The sequence below is a fragment of the Phytophthora sojae genome, assembly GCF_000149755.1.
Source record: "Phytophthora sojae unplaced genomic scaffold PHYSOscaffold_6, whole genome shotgun sequence".
Taxonomy (NCBI): domain Eukaryota; phylum Oomycota; class Peronosporomycetes; order Peronosporales; family Peronosporaceae; genus Phytophthora; species Phytophthora sojae.
In genome coordinates this window covers 3,435,831-3,452,929 of record NW_009258120.1, presented here as the reverse complement: position 1 = coordinate 3,452,929, position 17,099 = coordinate 3,435,831, and the positions used below count along the sequence as shown (strand labels likewise).

Here is a 17,099-nt window from a genome sequence, read left to right as displayed (position 1 = left end):
AATGCCTACCTGTCGGGTGTGTTCATCTCGAGATAGCTACATGTAGTCTCAGACAAAACCTCAATTGCATTGGATTAAAGCTCCTTACTCGACACGACAAAAAATCAAACATGATACACTAGGAGGCCGACACCACGGAGGGTCGACACAGAGTTCCAAACCACACCTCAACCAGGCTTCCGACGAGGATACACTTATTCCACCGAGCGAAGCTGGCGGTACGTCTTCTGCGCCGACGTGGCGCTCGCTCCAGCCGTGGCCCGAGCAGACGCACTCGCTCTGGCGCTGGCCGTAGCACTCGCCGACGCGCCACCATTCGCAGCGGCGCCATTTCCGTTCGACACGGACGCCGTGTTCGACGTGCCGTCTCCGTTCGTGACGGAGACCGTCTTGGTCGAGAAGGGGTTGTTGCCGCCGTTCGCATTGGCATTGGCGTTCGCGTTCGCCGTGGACGCGCCATTGGCGCCACTAGTCGTAGCCGTCGTAGCAGGGGCGCTGTTCACAACAGTAGCGGGAGCGTTGTTGTAGGCGGGGGCGCTGTTGACAACAGGCGGGGGAGCGTTGTTGTAGGCGGGGGCGCTGTTGACAACAGGCGGGGGAGCGTTGTTGTAGGCGGGGCTGTTCACAGGATAGCCCCCAGGATAGCCCGCAGGATAGCCGACACCGGGCAAGCCCACACCAACGTGCGCTCCGAGGCCCAGCACGTTGGCACCGACACCAACACCGCCGTTGCCCACACCGACGCCGACACTCGCGAGGCCAGGCACACCGACACTGACGGCGGGGCCCGCGCCGTAGCCGTAGCCGGGCGCGCCATAGCCGACGCCGGGGAGTCCGAGCAAACCCAAGGTCTGGGCCACCTCTGTCCCGACGTGGAATCCAGCCGACTGTGAACGGCCCCGCCTAGAACAACGCTCCCCCGCCTGTTGTCAACTGCGCCCCCGCCTACAACAACGCTCCCGCTACTGTTGTAAACAGCGCCCCTGCTACGACGGCTACGACTAGTGGCGCCAATGGCGCGTCCACGGCGAACGCGAACGCCAATGCCAATGCGAACGGCGGCAACAACCCCTTCTCGACCAAGACGGTCTCCGTCACGAACGGAGACGGCACGTCGAACACGGCGTCCGTGTCGAACGGAAATGGCGCCGCTGCGAATGGTGGCGCGTCGGCGAGTGCTACGGCCAGCGCCAGAGCGAGTGCGTCTGCTCGGGCCACGGCTGGAGCGAGCGCCACGTCGGCGCAGAAGACGTACCGCCAGCTTCGCTCGGTGGAATAAGTGTATCCTCGTCGGAAGCCTGGTTGAGGTGTGGTTTGGAACTCTGTGTCGACCCTCCGTGGTGTCGGCCTCCTAGTGTATCATGTTTGATTTTTTGTCGTGTCGAGTAAGGAACTTTAATCCAATGCAATTGAGGTTTTGTCTGAGACTACATGTAGCTATCTCGAGTGTTGTGGGCGCATGAACACACCCGACAGGTAGGCATTGCTGGTCTTGACAGGATGATCCCTTATGTGGTGGCATGCTGCCATGATGCTCGTGGCGCGCGTCGTTAGTGTCGTGCCAGCGGTAGGAACGGCAACTCGACCAATGCTTGGGATCTCCTTATCTCCGATTGGTCTCACACAACTTCAACAACGAGCATACAAACATCAGTATAACGCATGTGATACAAACTTGAAGCCAAGCCATTTGCTCAGTCGGGTTCAGTTGGGCCGAGCAAGCCCAGCCGAGCCCAGCCCAGCCCAGCCAAAACAAGCCAAGCCAACCTTTACGGAGGTTATGTTATCGTACAGCTAGCTTTCACCACGTGGTGCCCAGCATCACCCCGGCATACGGCTTGACTAAGCGAAGCTTCAGCGCTACAGTTATCATCGAGCTGAGTCGCAGCAATGCGAATAAGAACGCGTAGAGAGTACGGATCAACATGAACATCAACTACTCCGGATGGGGTCATGCCTGCGGGCCAAGGGTCGTTCTTGGAGTCAATGACGGTCAAGTACCTACACCAAATGCCTTACGGCCCTTCCGGATCTTTGCCAGCTCCTCCCTCAAGCCTTCAAGGGTATTATACACTACGCAGTAGGAGGTATCGACGTCTAGCCAGCCATCACCAGGTCGTTCAATCCAGCGCTATGCACCAGCATCTGTACGACGGTCGCGGCCGTGGTGACCCCATCGGCCGACCACCCACAGGGCCACCTTCGCCGTGATAATCGCTAGCCCCGCGATATGCTGACGCCGCGAAACCCGTCGGCTGGTCGGCGTTGACGTCCGTGTCACTTGGCAGCCAGCTGATCGACGCTTGCTTTCTTGCCTGCTTGCCTTGCCTTACCTCCGGTAGCCTCGCGACTAGCTGGCTGCGGCCTCGCGTCAGTTCACTCTCCAATATTCCCCCTCCCATCGATGCAACCCGCTCGATCTCCGCCAGAGCCAGCGCTCTCCCGAACGTTCTATCGGACCAAGTCTCCCCTACTACTTCTACTTACTCAACCCAAGCAGCCATGCTCAGCCTCAGCACCAGCAGCAAGATCTTCGCTCTGTGCGTCGCCGCCACCGCCGTGTCGACCGGTGTTCACGCCGAGACACAGGTGGCCCAGACCTTGGGTTTGCTCGGACTCCCCGGCGTCGGCTATGGCGCGCCCGGCTACGGCTACGGCTACGGCGCGGGCCCCGCCGTCAGTGTCGGTGTGCCTGGCCTCGCGAGTGTCGGCGTCGGTGTGGGCAACGGCGGTGTTGGTGTCGGTGCCAACGTGCTGGGCCTCGGAGCGCACGTTGGTGTGGGCTTGCCCGGTGTCGGCTATCCTGCGGGCTATCCTGGGGGCTATCCTGTGAACAGCCCCGCCTACAACAACGCTCCCCCGCCTGTTGTCAACAGCGCCCCCGCCTACAACAACGCTCCCGCTACTGTTGTGAACAGCGCCCCTGCTACGACGGCTACGACTAGTGGCGCCAATGGCGCGTCCACGGCGAACGCGAACGCCAATGCCAATGCGAACGGCGGCAACAACCCCTTCTCGACCAAGACGGTCTCCGTCGCGAACGGAGACGGCACGTCGAACACGGCGTCCGTGTCGAACGGAAATGGCGCCGCTGCGAATGGTGGCGCGTCGGCGAGTGCTACGGCCAGCGCCAGAGCGAGTGCGTCTGCTCGGGCCACGGCTGGAGCGAGCGCCACGTCGGCGCAGAAGACGTACCGCCAGCTCCGCTCGGAGGAATGAGCGAGCAAGCGTACTCTCGTAGGGGAGCTCGTCGAGGTGGCGTGAGCACCTCTTGGCGAACGAACGGGCTTTGTGTCGCGTGCGCGGTTTCGAGTCGTCTTGCTGTGATTTCTCCTCGTAGCGTATGATGGATGTTGTTCTTTTGGTCGTTTGAGTAAGGCGTTTCAATGCAATGCAATGAATTCGAAGATTAGCTCATTCGAGTGCGTGTTGTAACAGCACTGTTGTGCCTGTGATTTCGTATATACGCTCCCGGCAGCAGGCAGAGAAACAAAAAACAGGAAAATCCCGCTGGACAGTATACTTCCGCGATGCTCGTTGCGCTCGCTTGTCGCTAGTGTCAGATCATACCAAAGTCAAAGCAGCAATTCGATCCGATACTTTGGGATCTCCTGGTCTGCTATTGGTCGAAGACAACTTCAACGAAGCACATACAAACGATAGTATAATGTAGGGTAATACAAATTGAAAGTACCACAAGCCATTTTCGAAGCCGGTCAGAGCCTAGCAGGTCAATAGCAGATACGCATGATTCTATCCTTCAGCCTACCTTTCCGTCTCCGTGGTACTGGGCACTATCTCAGCATAAAAGTCGAAGTCAACTTTGACAAAGTCTCGACGCTACAGCAGGCTGTGCAGCAATGCGGGCATGAACGAATAGAGTACTAACTCAGCCAGGATTGTTGTGGGAGTGGCGCTCGCTCCGGGGTTTGCTCGTATCCGTAGTAGCCCGAACCAGCATTCAGCTAGAATGCATCAGGTGATGGTGTTGGTGAAGCACTAGAGAAGAAGATCCTCCAGCCTCCATTCGTGCCAATCGGCCAGCTCTTCCCTTTCCTCAGTAGGATGGGGAATCTGTCCACTCGTAAGCGGTTCGGCACAGGGGAACAGGGCGCTTGCCTCAGGCTTCCACACTGCCGAGAACGGCCCGTACGCAACGCTCACGAGGTGCGCGTCGCCGATTTGAGCGCATGAGAAGCGCCACTCGCTAGCCCCATGTCCATCCAGGAGGAGCTCCCAATGGTCTTCCCGGCTCGAATCCACCCGGACAAACTCAGCTCGCAGCAGCGAAAAGCCCAGACCGATGCCCACCGCCTTGATGTACGCCTCCTTCAGCGACCAAAGTCGATAGAATCGAGTGTATTGGTCATCTTCGTCGTCGGTCTGTTGGATGTATCCCCATTCTCTAGGGTTAAAGTAGTCTGCAAAAGCTCGGAAGAACTCCTCCACCGACATCTTTCTCTTCGGACGATCTGTAAGCCGCACGACGTCCACGCCCACTAGAGCGCGGGAATCACTGGCAATTGCCACAATAGTGCCATGGTGCGAGACGTTGTAGTTCCATGATGGAGGGGCAGCCCCCTCCGCCGGTCGCTTCCAATACGGCTTATTCTGCCAGGACGCAACACTACACTCGTGAGTCGTAAAAACGTAGTTTGAATATACATAACTGACTCAAAAACGCACCTCGGGCGTGCGCGCAATGTCGATGCCCTTGTAGTCGACGCCGAAGAGCTCGTGAATGAGCTGCCGCTGCATCAAACGACTGGCCAGCGCCAGCTTCTGGTCCTTAGCGAACATGAAGCGTGTCACCTGCTGCTGCTCGTGCGCTGGGAGCTGGCGCAGCAGTCGATGCCATTCCGGGGAGGACGGGTCCCAAGCAACCACGTCGACGAAGCGGAGACTGCGCGGAGGTGTTGCCATTTTGGACAGATGCGTTGTCATTGGCAGAAAGCTGGAAATGGCTACATACTGAGACTGTATCCATTACAAAATGGCTACATATCTGGACACAACATTAGCAGAGTGCTTGCCGTGTACATGTATTTACGCAGGTCGCCAAGCACTGCTGTAGGCAAGGCGCTGCCCTAGTCATTTAGTACTGGGCGAACATGTCCACCAACGTCCTCCAGACTCGTTTGCGGGTCTCAACAATCGAGCCACCACGCACGCCATCTTAGTCGGTCCATCCCCTCGAGCCACTCGAAAACTCGAGTCGTCCACATCCCACCCCACACAAGGAGGGGGGCCCCGGAATGCCCTGTCGATCCACTGCGCGTCGGCCTCGAAGCCGAGGACTCCGGGGCCACCTGCCACTGGCAGGCTGCCAGAACCACCAACGTAGCGGCGCTACTAGCGCTGGGGAAAGCGTTCCCGACGAAAATTTATCCGCTCAGCCGACAGCGCAGCCGTGAGCCCCTTCAACGTGGATCAGTGACTCGATCAGCCGCGCTCATGTCCACGCCGCTCACAAGACGGCAACCGCAGCGCCTTTGCGGCGAGAATGTAAGGTGGGCGGTACCGCATTTCGCATGTAGAGCGCTACAGCGGTTTAAGAGATACACCTTTATTTAGACCAATCAGACATGCGAGAGAAAAGTCCGTGGGATCGCATGTAGAGAGATACACCCCTAATTTGGGTATTTTGCGCATTTTTGCATTCCCATTGAGCCACCAGCTCCAAGCGCGCGAAGGCAGAGGGGAAGAGCACCGCACCGCTCGCCAACATCGCGCTGCCCCCTCCCCGCGCGCTTGGAGGCATACGCCTCGTCGGAGTGATAGTTAGTAGCCACGCCTGGTGTGGGCCCAGTTGAGGCGCGCCTGAGTGCGGGATATGGGGAGCACGAGGTTAAACAACAACGCGCAAGCTCGAGAGAGCGCACAACACGGCTGCTGCAGCGATGGTAGTAGAAGAAGCAACGCTGTAGATACTTGGTTAAGTGGAGTGGTTCCTGTGCAACATAGTTGTAGATGGCGCCTAGACTTGTTGCTAGCTTAAGCGCCATCCGCATGACTAGGCCAACCATCTTGTCAATTTTGTGTACGAAATGATCGCGTGACCCAGGTTTTGGGTTTTACATTGTTTTTAGGCTCGAGTGCAGTAATTAACCTAAACCTATGACATGGGTGTGTTTCTCTACATGCGAAATGCGGTAGCTGCATCCGCCGAGATAGGCAAACCATCTCGGCGCGCGCACCGCTCTGCTCTGTGCAATGCTGCTCTCTTCGTGGATGGAGCCCATCCGAGTCCATCCTTGCGAGCCTGCGTGCGCTGCTGTTCATCCGAGGATGCAGGCTCGCCTACGCGTTCCGGTCGGCCGGGCTGAGCTCCCGCGGCCATCTGTTCTGAACTTCAACGCTAGCCAACGAAGATCGGCGCCGACACTCTCTGCTGTCGCTCGGTCTCCTCCCTAGGGCGGTGTTGTTGCCGGCGGCAGCGGATTTTACTGCCGCCAAGCAGAGCGCGAAGTATCTCGAGCTTCCGTTGTGCATTGGTTTACACGTGCGGCCGCTGCGTGAAAGCCAAGTTCAGCGTGTTGGCTAGGGCGGAGCGTGCTGCAGACTCGCCCGCGGGCTGGGCAAGGCCAATTGACCACCGCGTGGGCGTGGCCACGTTGAGAACGGATTGGTGCAGATGATGCGGGGCAGGCAGCCTGCCTTACAACAACGTCTTCAAGACGGTCTTGCTATTGCCGTTGCTGCTGGAAGCAGCGCTGTGGCTCTCTCGGACTCTTGTGGCGACTGCGTATTTTCCCCCGTGAGAACCAATAGAACCATTCTCAAAGCACGCCGCATCGAGATCACACTCCCCCTTCAAGAACTCGGTTCGACGATAATCGATCAGGGCGACGAGCACCGTCGCTGAGGGAAAATGTGCCTGCTCGAGACAAGCGCCCTCGCAGCAATGGGGACAAGTACAGTAGCCACTTGTGGTTTTACAGGCCCATCGCAGCCGCCCGCGTGATGCCCTCCTGGTGTCTGAATTTCAGCTGACATTCCGCCCTTGGTATCCGTTTCGAACATAACGGTCAATATCTTAGCCAATCGCTCGCGTCCATCGTCGCTGTTATCTTGCAGCGGAAATGCACCAACGCCGGCGCTGATGGACACCGCCCAAGCGCGCTGACAGTGCCAACAGCACAGAGCTCAGTGCTCGCGGCATCATTTCGTGTGCCCTCTTGCTCTAAGGCTCCGCACGGCGGGTCCCGTTTTGGCCGACGTCGTGCTGCTCTAAATTTTGCTGCTTGGTGAAGATTTGTAACGGAAGCTTCAGTTTTGCGTGACGATCTTGCTTGCTTCCGTCGGCTGGACCCGTGGGTCTCCTCGTCTGGGGGATCAGAGGACTTCAACGCTGGTGGCCTTGCAAGTTTTTGATGGTACGTCGAAGATGGGCCCCTGATAATCGGACTACCTGTTACTCCCTTGAGCTGCAATAACTCGTGTTTTCGCAACTTGCTGCGCCTTTGGGGCGGAGGTCTCCTCCGCGGGGGAGTTTTAATTAAGGGGTTATCGCATGCAGCTGCGCTAAATGTTGAGAGAGCGGCAGAGGACAGCGCGCCCTTAGTGCGCCCTCCCGGTTGCATGATGGCTTCGGGCATGCGTCGCATGCCGATCAGCAGAGACCGCCGCCGTTTTCTCCGAGGTCACGACCGGCAGCCCGCTGCGCGGGTCATGCTGCTGCTGGCTGCCGACAAAAAGTTGCTGCTCGCAATGGCGAGCGTCCAGCGCCCGCCGGTCTTTGCGGCGTTGAAGTTGTTGCGCGGCTTTTCCCGCGTGACTCATTGCCTGGTCTGTGTCGGGCACAGCCGGCCGAGCCGAGCAAGCGTGGGTCGGCCGGGCGAGGGGACATCACCGCTGGTGGCAGCAGCAGCATGGCTCCGCGGCGAGAGCTTTTTTGAGGCGCTCTCTTGCTCACTTCCGCTTTTGACGCGCACTGCACAACTCTCTCCGCTCCGCACTCGACTCTCCGGTGTCTGCGAGTTGACATGAAAGTCTTGCTTCAAGTGGCCGCAGCGCTGTCGGCGCTGTCGCTGGCAGCTTCGACATCCTCGCCCGTCGACCACGTCCTGGACACGACGCTGGGCGCCAACAACGGGGATGTCGTCAAGGACGCCAAGTGGTATTGGGAGAACGACCACGTTTTCAACTCGGCGCACCTCGACTTCTTCGAGAACTTTCACCCCAACGACGAGAACCAAACTTGCTCCAGCGATCGGCACGCCACGCCCTTCAACCGACAGGTGCGTGGCGCCAACCTCGGCGGCTGGCTCGTGCTGGAGCCGTGGATCACTCCCACGCTCTTCTACCAGTTCCTGGGCACTCAGCAGCGCTTCGGCGACAAGGCCCCCGAGAAGACGGCGATGGACATGTACACCTTCTGTACGGCGCTCGGCAAGGAGGAGGCCAACCGCCAACTCCGCATCCACTACGAGGCCTGGGTGACCGAGAGCGACCTCAAGGAGATGGCCGAGGCCGGCGTGAACTCGCTGCGTGTCCCCGTCGGTGACTGGATGTTCAACCCGTACGAGCCGTACATCGGGTGCACGGACGGCGCCGTCGAGGCGCTCGACCGCGTCGCCGACCTCGCCTACAAGTACAACATCGACTTGCTGATCGACATCCACGGCTTGATCGGCTCGCAGAACGGCTTCGACAACAGTGGCATGTCCTCGTCTGTCAAGTGGACATCGATTGCCAGCACTCGTCCCATCGGTACGACCACGTTCGAGCACTGGCCCGTGCGCTCGGCCGGTTGGGCCGGCGAGTTCGACCCCGCCACGAACACGTACAAGTCCATCAACTACGAACACCTGAACCACTCGCTTGCCACGGTCGCTGCCATCGTCGACCGATACGCGGACCACCCGGCTATCATCGGCCTGGAGCCTGTGAACGAGCCGTGGGAACTCACGCCCATCGACCTCCTCAAGGACTACTACTGGAAGTCGTACAAGCGCGTCAAGGCCCGGGCTCCACACTGGAAGTTCGTGCTGCACGACTCGTTCCGCTTCGGGGTGCAGTACTGGTCGCAGTTCATGCGTGGGTGCCCCGACATCGCGCTGGACACGCACATCTACCAGGCTTGGAATGCTCCGGGTACGCGCTCGGACTACTTCTCCAACGCCTGCCAGCAGAAGTACGTGGTCGCAGAGATGGAGAACGCCATGATGCCCGTCATTGTCGGCGAGTGGTCGCTGGGCACCGACAACTGCGCCATGTGGCTGAACGGCTTCAACGACAACCTGCCGGGCTTCCCCAACATTCAATGCCGCATGACGAAATGCCCCGTGCAAAGCACCTACTTGGGCCACAACTTCCCAGGCACCCCGCTCGACGTCACCAAGCCGATCCAGGGCCCGTACGGCACGGGCCAGTCTGGTCCGTCCTTCGGCTTGTGCCCGATTACAAGCAACACGTCCTTCGGTCAGCAGAATAATTTCGACGAGCTCGAGTTCACGCGCAACCTCAACATGAAAAAGCTGAACGCCTTCGCGGTGGGCCACGGCTGGTACTTCTGGAACTTCAAGACGGAGTTCGGCTCGCGCTGGAGCTTCTTGGACCTGGTCCGCAAGGGTGCGTTCCCGAAGAACGTGTCGAACTACCGCACCGAAGAAGAAGTGTTCACGGCCTGCTTGGCAGAGGACAAGGGCGCCTTCATCTGCGCGGCCAAGCGCGGTGTCCACCACTCCGACCTTGATAGAGGCCTCGACTTTGCCTGCGGTGGCAGCGACGGCAAAGTGGACTGCTCAGACATCGAAGAGCGCTTCAGCACGCTCGAGGAGCGCTGCGACTGGGCGTTCAACGAGTACTGGCACGCCCACCGCGAGGAAGGCGCCACTTGCGACTTTGGCGGTGCCGCACACCTTCTGGCCATTCCCAGTCCGTCCAGCGTGGCGCGCCAGGAGTTCCTGGCCACCTCCGTGAGCAAGCAGATCCTCATCTGGACCCTCGTCGGAGTCGTCGTGGGCTTCGTCGGACTCGCTGTTGTGATGGCCGTCACGCGACACAGGAGGCGGGCCGAATACTCGCCTTTGATCGGGCACATCGTGAACGTGAACGTCTAAGCCGGCATTGAACTGTAAGGTATGAGTTGATGGGGATCATAAGATAAATACGACAACATTGTCAAGCCTACCTGCCGAGCCTTGTACTGCTTGTACAGCATGCAAACCATTAGTCTGCCCTGGAATCGAAGGAAGGAAGTGCTGCTGCCGAGCGATAGGTGCAGCAAGTTGCCGACAACCAATGCGATCGAGCTTCGTCGCCATGATGCATGATAAGCTGGCGCGGTACAACGCCGGGGGTGGCGACATACACTTTGTGGATCCGTGGCAAGGAAAGATTCCTCGCTGGCGACGGCTGCCTGGAGCGTTCTTGCGCAATGGCGCCAGCCCTGGAGTGCTGTGTTGGAGACAAATCACGGACTGCGGCGCTCGTGGGTGGCTTGAGGTGGCCCTACTGTACCTACTAGCGAATTGTGCGGCAGCCCCATTGCCGCGAACGCATTGCCAACGGCCTCGCCGATTGTGGGCGTGGGCGTGGTCGTTATGGACGTCATCGCGGATCTGTCGCATGATCAGCCTTGAGTCCAAGTGCCCCTGATTTCCAGGGCCTCGGGCGCACGCCAGCCTCGCTCACCATCAAGCGCGAGCTGAGCGCCTCGGCCAGACCAAGGTGGTCTCGACGGTGGTGCTTTACGCGAGCACAGCTCTGGGCTTTCCTCCCATGCCAGCTCGGTGTTTCACCGCAATGATGGCTGGGCGGCAATGGCTGGCAGCCATCACGCGCCGGAAGTGGGTCTCTGGAACAATCCGACGACTTCAACGCCCAAGATCGCGACATGGCCATGGTGTAATATCTCCATTCAATGTATCATTTCTGTACCTGTAATCAACCCCCTCATACAAACTTCAATACTAGTTTGCGGCTACTTTTGCAAGACCGATCGTATCTTCGTTCGCAAGAGGCGCGGGTGCGGCGCATAAGCCGAAAAGATCCCGCGTCTCTCATTTCCGCATTGGCTCCGTCGCGCGCAAGTGGCTTCTTCTTCGTCGTCGTGGACCCCGTGAAAGGAACGAGAATGTTGGTCGCCTCGCGCTTGAAGACGGCGGCCGCGCTGTGCGCGCTGCTGGCCGTGGCGGCGCTGCAGCCCAGCGCCATGGCCGCCGACCCCATCGACGTCGTCTCTTTGGACGTGCCGCCCGAGGGCGCGGACGACTCGCACGACGAGCCCGCGGCACCGCAGCCGGCGGACGTCACGCCCGCTCCCGAGGCGCCCACCGAGGCACCTACGGAGGCGTCAACGCCCGCCCCGACGGCGGACCCCGGTCCGCAGGACACGCCCGACCAGCCCGACTACGAGTGGTACTGGAAGCACGGCGAGGCGTCCATGTTCTCGCAGGACAGCGGCGTGTTCAAGACGTTCAAGCCCAACGACACGGACCAGACGTGCTCCCAGGATACGCACGCCACGCCCTTCAACAAGCAGGTGCGCGGCGTGAACCTCGGCGGCTGGCTCGTGCTGGAGCCGTGGATCACCCCCACGCTCTTCTACCAGTTCCTCAACACCCAGCAGCGCTTCGGAGACCAAGCCCCCGAGAAGACGGCGATGGACATGCACACGTTCTGTACGGCGCTCGGTAAGGAGGAGGCCAACCGCCAGCTGCGTATCCACTATGACAACTGGGTCTCGGAGAAGGACATCGCTGCCCTGGCCGATGCAGGCATCAACTCAATGCGTGTGCCCGTGGGTGACTGGATGTTCAACCCGTACGAGCCCTACAGCGGCTGCACTGACGGCGCCGTAGAGGCTTTGGACCGCGTGGCGGACCTCGCGATCAAGTACGACATCGAGATCCTGCTGGACATCCACGGCCTCATTGGCTCGCAGAATGGCTTCGACAACAGTGGCAAGGCCTCGTCCGTCAAGTGGACGTCCATTGCCAGCACGCAGCCCGTGGGCACCACCACGTTCGAGCACTGGCCTATCCGTCAGGCAGAATGGGCTGGCACCTTTGATGTCGACGCTCACAACTACTCGAGCATCAACTACGCCAACCTGAACCACTCCATTGTGGCTGTGGAGGCTATCATCAACCGCTACAAGGGCCACAATGCCATCATCGGCCTCGAACCGGTGAATGAGCCTTGGGAGCTCACCCCCATTGAAGTGCTGAAGGAGTACTACTGGAAGTCGTACAAGCGCGTGAAGGCGCTTGCACCTACCTGGAAGTTCATCATCCACGACTCGTTCCGCTTCGGTCTGTCGTTCTGGGCTGACTTCCTCAAGGGTTGCCCCGATATCGCTCTCGACACGCACATCTACCAGGCCTGGAACCCGCCTGGAACCATGGCGGACTTCTTCTCCAACGCCTGCCAGCAGAAGTACGTTATCTCCGACATGGAGAACGCTATGATGCCTGTCATTGTTGGTGAGTGGTCGATTGGCACGGACAACTGCGCTATGTGGCTGAATGGTTTCAACGACAACCTGCCCGGATTCCCGAAGGTGCAGTGCACCATGGTAGACTGCCCGATCAACAGCACGTATCTCGGCGAGGGCTTCCCCGGTACCCCTCTTGACAAGACCAAGCCGATCCAGGGGCCGTATGGTACTGGTATGTCTGGTCCGTCGTTCGGCAAGTGCCCCGTTACCAGCCAGGACTCGTTCGGCCAAGAGGACGACGCCGCTTTGACCAGGTCCCTGACCCTGAAGAAGCTGAACGGTTTCGCAGTGGGCCACGGCTGGTACTTCTGGAACTTCAAGACGGAGTTCGCCACGAAGTGGAGCTTCTTGGACCTGGTGCGTCTGGGTGCGTTCCCCAAGAACGTGTCGGACTACCACGAGAGCGAGGGCGTGGAGAGGGCCTGCATGAAGGAAGATCGCGGTGAGTTCGTGTGCCGTGCCAAGCGCGGTGTTCAGGAGTTCGAGCTCAAGAGTGGCCTTGCGTTTGCCTGCAACTTCCCGGACATCGACTGCTCGGACATCAAGAAGCGCTTCCTCACCCTGGAGGAGCAGTGCGACTGGGCCTTCAACCAGTACTGGCACCTCAACCGCGAGAAGGGCGCGACCTGCGATTTCGGTGGTGCTGCTCACCTGCTGAACGTGCCGGGCTCCGCTCCTACTGAGCTACCGACCGCGGCGCCTGCCCCGACGAAAACGGTCAAGGAAGAGAAGCCGGGCCACCTGCTCGTGTCGGTGGCCAAGTGGAGCATCGCGGCCATCATGGGCTTCGTTGCCCTGGCTTTCGCGGCGGTTGCTGCTGCGATCTTCGCTGTCGTGCGCTGGCGCCAGAACCGCATGCGCCGCCAATACTCGCCGATTGGCAGCCGCGTGTAAGTAGATCAACTTACCGCTCATCTGCATCTGTTGCCCGATTCATTTCGGTAGGTAGAAGGATTGAGCGACAACAGTATCGGAGGAAGAAGCGTAGCGTGTGGGAACGCGTGTGGTCTGTGGCACAACACCGATCTAATACAATTTAATTGTTGCTACGACAGCGAGCTTGGTCACTTGGAGCACTTTGGCATTCAAGGCGCGAGAAATGATCATAACGGTTTTCTTCGCTAGCAGCCCTCCAGACGACCCAAGAACTCGATTAAACTCGTCACACTCCATCCTGGTCAAAGTACTGCAGTAGTAGGACACGTTGCTCCATGTACGCTTGTCTTCCGTGATGCAGAAAGGAAAGTGAGATCGAATCAAAAGCTTAAACCTGTAACGCGTTCCGCTTAAGAAAATAACTTGAACACTGATAGGGAAGCTGGCACTTCCTAAAGTGTTGATCGCCGAGTAGATTCAAAAGTGGGGAATCATAGCATGCTTGGCCCAGCGCTCATGCCTGTCAGTGTCTACTTCTAGATTTCTGCTCTTCTACGGATTGTTCTCTTCTACAGATAGTTCTCCCCAACTCCTAGTTGACTCTTCACATAGTCCATGCCAGCTGGGGTAATGCACTGCAAGACCCCAATGTGTGTGAGCATGGCTTGAATAACCACCTCACACTACAATTCCCTCCCAAGCCATGTTCACTCAAAAGCTCTCTGGGAAGTCTCTTAGGTTGCACTGCCACCATAGAGATATAAGCTAACATGCGGCCAACTGACCACAGTTCATGCCAACAAAGTATCTTGTTTAGCTTGCATAACTATATGCAACGTCAACGACTTAAGCACCTACGTGGTTACTTAGTCTCAGACATGACTCTAGCACACACTGTGTAGTCTAGTCGCGATGCTATCCAGCGGCTCGGCTGCTAGTGCACTGCACTGCCGCCAAATCACGCTTTCAGCAAATTGTAGTACGTCGTGAGCTTTTCATCCTTTGCTCTATCGACGTAGGCGTCAACTAACACCTTTACGTCTTGATGCATGACCTTCAAAGGCTCCCAGGAGTCCTCAATAGCCTCAAGACCTTCCCAGCTGATGGCCAGCTGATAGTCGTGCATGTCTTCATTCCAACGGTGCTGGTGAATAGCCTCCACCTTTAGCACGATGCCTTGGGCTGCGATATGCTCACGCAGCTCTTCAGTCACCTCCAGATCGCACTCGGCGAAGAACTTCAACCGGGAGGCATGCACGTTGCTCTCCCTCCCGGTGACGAGATGCTTGACTGTGAACGAATGGGCGTTGCACTTCGTCACGACGTAAGGGCCGACCCACGTCACGAGGAGTTTGTTCTGGTTCTTTTCATCTACGCGAGATCTCAGCACATAGTCTCCGATAGAAAAGTTCACCATCTGATAGCCTTCGGCACGTTTCTTGTTCAACAACGTCCGCCGTTCACGTTGGTCTGTCACCTCTTGATGCATCTTCTCAATGCTGTTCCTCAATGCTGCCAAAGACTCCTCCTTGGTCTGCATCGACGTGTCCACACTGATAGAGCATAACCAGGGACGAAAATGGTCGATATCGGACTTGGGCATGGCAGCCCCGTGAAGACTTCAATAGGAGCTCTTCCTGCCAGCGACGGCACCGGTGACTGATTGAGTTTAGCTTGGACGAGCGGGATTAGATGAACCTAGTCTTGGTATGAGAGTGAGTACTCTAGTATCATTGCTCGCAGCACCTGCAAAACATCGCGGTTCACGCGCTCTACAGAGCCGTTCAACCACGGGCTGTATGCCACGACGAACTCCTGCTTCGCCTTCATGAACTTGCTAAGTAGAGCCAACACCTGGTTCTTGAAATGCGTAGCGTTGTCACTGACCCATGTTTTGGGCACTCCGTAGCGACTGTGCCACCACATCATTGCCTCTGCAGCTGCTGGACCGGTCGGCGCATCGCAAGGTATGAGCTCACAAAAATGGCTGAAGTTGTCTTTGATAATCAGCAGGTGCTTGCTTGTTCCGAAAACTCTCCCCTAGAAAAAGAAAATCCCAGTTGATAGCTCCATTGCGAAAAAACAAGGTTCCCATGGACGTGGTATGGACGTGGTATCACGTCCATGGGAACCTTGTTTTCGCTCGGACGTTCGCAATGGAGCTATCAACTGGGATTTTCTTTTCCTCCACCCTTTACATAATGGCAGAGCAGGCAGCTCTTCAGGAACCGCCGAGCCCTTTGCGCCATCTCCTTGAATTTAAAGATTCGCTTGATATGGTTTAGCATCACTGCCTCACCTCGATGACCTTGAGGACCGCAGTGTGACACGATAACCAGTCTCTGGATGAAGCCACTTGCTCCTTCCGGCACCCAGATCTTGCCGTCGGATCGGTACACTCCATCGTCGCCTTGCGTGCAGGCCTCTGGTCTGTCTTGTAGATGAGCTTTTTGCGTGGCGGCAATCTCGTTTAGTGTTGGCCAGACGAACGAGTCGTTGTCAAGTGGTCTCAACAATGGTCGTTTTTCTGCCTGCGTCTGCATGCGCGTCACTCGCTTGAACCTCATCACTGATGTAGGCGGCGCACCACCCCAGCGAGAAACTAAATCAGCCCAGACGTTCTGCTCACCCTCTATATGTGCGATAGTGTAGCGATACTCCGTCAATTTGAGTGACCATCGAAGCAATTTCCCTCGTACATGTTTCTTCGTTTCCGGGTGTGGTGCAAACATGTAAATCAAATTGCGATGATCGCAAAAGATTTTAAAGCCCCCAGGCCGCAGCAACAGGTAGTTCAAGTCGTCACACGCTGAAACAGTTCTTTCTCCGTGACCGACCAGTGTAGCTGCGCGCCTGTAAAAGTCCCTCCTTTGCAGATCAAAAGCTCGTGGTTTTGCTCAGTCACAGGCTTTGCGTCATCCCAGCTCTCCACTTGAGTCAAAATGGCCGACCATCCAACATCCGATGCATCACAAACTAATGCGAAGGTTGCGCTGTCTTTCGGATGGGCTAGCGTTGATGAGTTCGCCAACAGCTTCTTTACATTGTCGAAACTCACGAGCTCCGACTCGTTCAGCTGCAGCGCAATACCAGCCGCGACTCGCTTGGTCTTTCGTTTTCCCTCGAGCGCTCGATCCAAGCATTGCTGTAGTGGCTGTATAGTTCGGGCGTAGTCGATCAAACTATCGCGCATCCAATTTGATGCACAGATAAATTGCTGTAGTTCACCTGCCGGGGACGGTGGAGGCATGTTCGACAGAGCATTGATCCGTCTGGGATCATGCGTGATGCCGTTCTCTGAAATTACTTTGCCGCACCAGGTCACTGACTGCTGGTACAAACAAGTCTTCATTACACTGAACTTCAACCCATAGTGATCCATAGTGTCAAACAAAGTCTCCAGTGCCGCCAGATATTCCTCGATGGTGTCTGCAAACAGGAGCAGATCATCAATCCAGATCAGCAGAGACTTGTAGACCAGCTCAGCAAAGCATTTCTCCATTGTAGCCTGAAAATGCAAGGCCGCATCGCAACTACCCTGAGGTACTCGAGTTGGTGTGAAGACGCCCTCGTCGGTCGCGTAGGATAGCATCTCTTGACTCGACTCAGCCAGCGGTAGTTGCCAAAATCCCTTAATGAAATCGAAAAGTCCATAGTGCTTCTTGTGCCTGGCATGTTGCAGCTTTGCATCGAGATTTGGCATGACTCCGGCGATAGGCTCAGTCAAAGCGTTCAAAGGCTTGTAGTCGCTTGTCTGTCGAAAATCCTCCGTTCCCGG

The 17,099-nt window shown here is 57.6% G+C and overlaps 6 protein-coding genes across 6 annotated transcripts; 3 read left to right on the top strand and 3 right to left on the bottom strand.

Annotated features, from left to right (window-relative positions):
- Nucleotides 1-194: 194 nt before the first annotated feature.
- On the bottom strand, nucleotides 195-2,402 carry PHYSODRAFT_335662 (hypothetical protein; the record flags this gene model as incomplete). The annotated part of the gene is made up of 3 exons (XM_009533113.1): nucleotides 195-887; nucleotides 967-1,266; nucleotides 2,193-2,402. 3 exons carry the CDS (start codon nucleotides 2,400-2,402, stop codon nucleotides 195-197), a joined length of 1,203 nt encoding a protein of 400 aa, XP_009531408.1.
- Nucleotides 2,403-2,502: 100 nt separating this feature from the next.
- Nucleotides 2,503-3,219, top strand: PHYSODRAFT_335661 (hypothetical protein; the record flags this gene model as incomplete). The annotated part of the gene is made up of 1 exon (XM_009533112.1): nucleotides 2,503-3,219. The coding sequence occupies one exon, from the start codon at nucleotides 2,503-2,505 to the stop codon at nucleotides 3,217-3,219; it is 717 nt and encodes a 238-aa protein (XP_009531407.1).
- Nucleotides 3,220-4,120: 901 nt separating this feature from the next.
- On the bottom strand, nucleotides 4,121-4,923 carry PHYSODRAFT_511429 (hypothetical protein; the record flags this gene model as incomplete). Its single annotated transcript, XM_009533111.1, has 3 exons — nucleotides 4,121-4,159; nucleotides 4,270-4,611; nucleotides 4,687-4,923. The coding sequence occupies 3 exons, from the start codon at nucleotides 4,921-4,923 to the stop codon at nucleotides 4,121-4,123; spliced, it is 618 nt and encodes a 205-aa protein (XP_009531406.1).
- Nucleotides 4,924-7,985: 3,062 nt separating this feature from the next.
- On the top strand, nucleotides 7,986-10,133 carry PHYSODRAFT_547331 (putative exo-1,3-beta-glucanase; the record flags this gene model as incomplete). Its single annotated transcript, XM_009533110.1, has 1 exon — nucleotides 7,986-10,133. One exon carries the CDS (start codon nucleotides 7,986-7,988, stop codon nucleotides 10,062-10,064), a length of 2,079 nt encoding a protein of 692 aa, XP_009531405.1. The 3' UTR covers nucleotides 10,065-10,133.
- Nucleotides 10,134-11,080: 947 nt separating this feature from the next.
- On the top strand, nucleotides 11,081-13,508 carry PHYSODRAFT_562400 (putative exo-1,3-beta-glucanase; the record flags this gene model as incomplete). Its single annotated transcript, XM_009533109.1, has 3 exons — nucleotides 11,081-11,134; nucleotides 11,231-13,105; nucleotides 13,175-13,508. The coding sequence occupies 3 exons, from the start codon at nucleotides 11,081-11,083 to the stop codon at nucleotides 13,337-13,339; spliced, it is 2,094 nt and encodes a 697-aa protein (XP_009531404.1). The 3' UTR covers nucleotides 13,340-13,508.
- A 771-nt stretch (nucleotides 13,509-14,279) lies between these two features.
- Nucleotides 14,280-15,247, bottom strand: PHYSODRAFT_510353 (hypothetical protein; the record flags this gene model as incomplete). The annotated part of the gene is made up of 3 exons (XM_009533108.1): nucleotides 14,280-14,791; nucleotides 14,890-15,019; nucleotides 15,068-15,247. 3 exons carry the CDS (start codon nucleotides 15,245-15,247, stop codon nucleotides 14,280-14,282), a joined length of 822 nt encoding a protein of 273 aa, XP_009531403.1.
- Nucleotides 15,248-17,099: the final 1,852 nt, after the last annotated feature.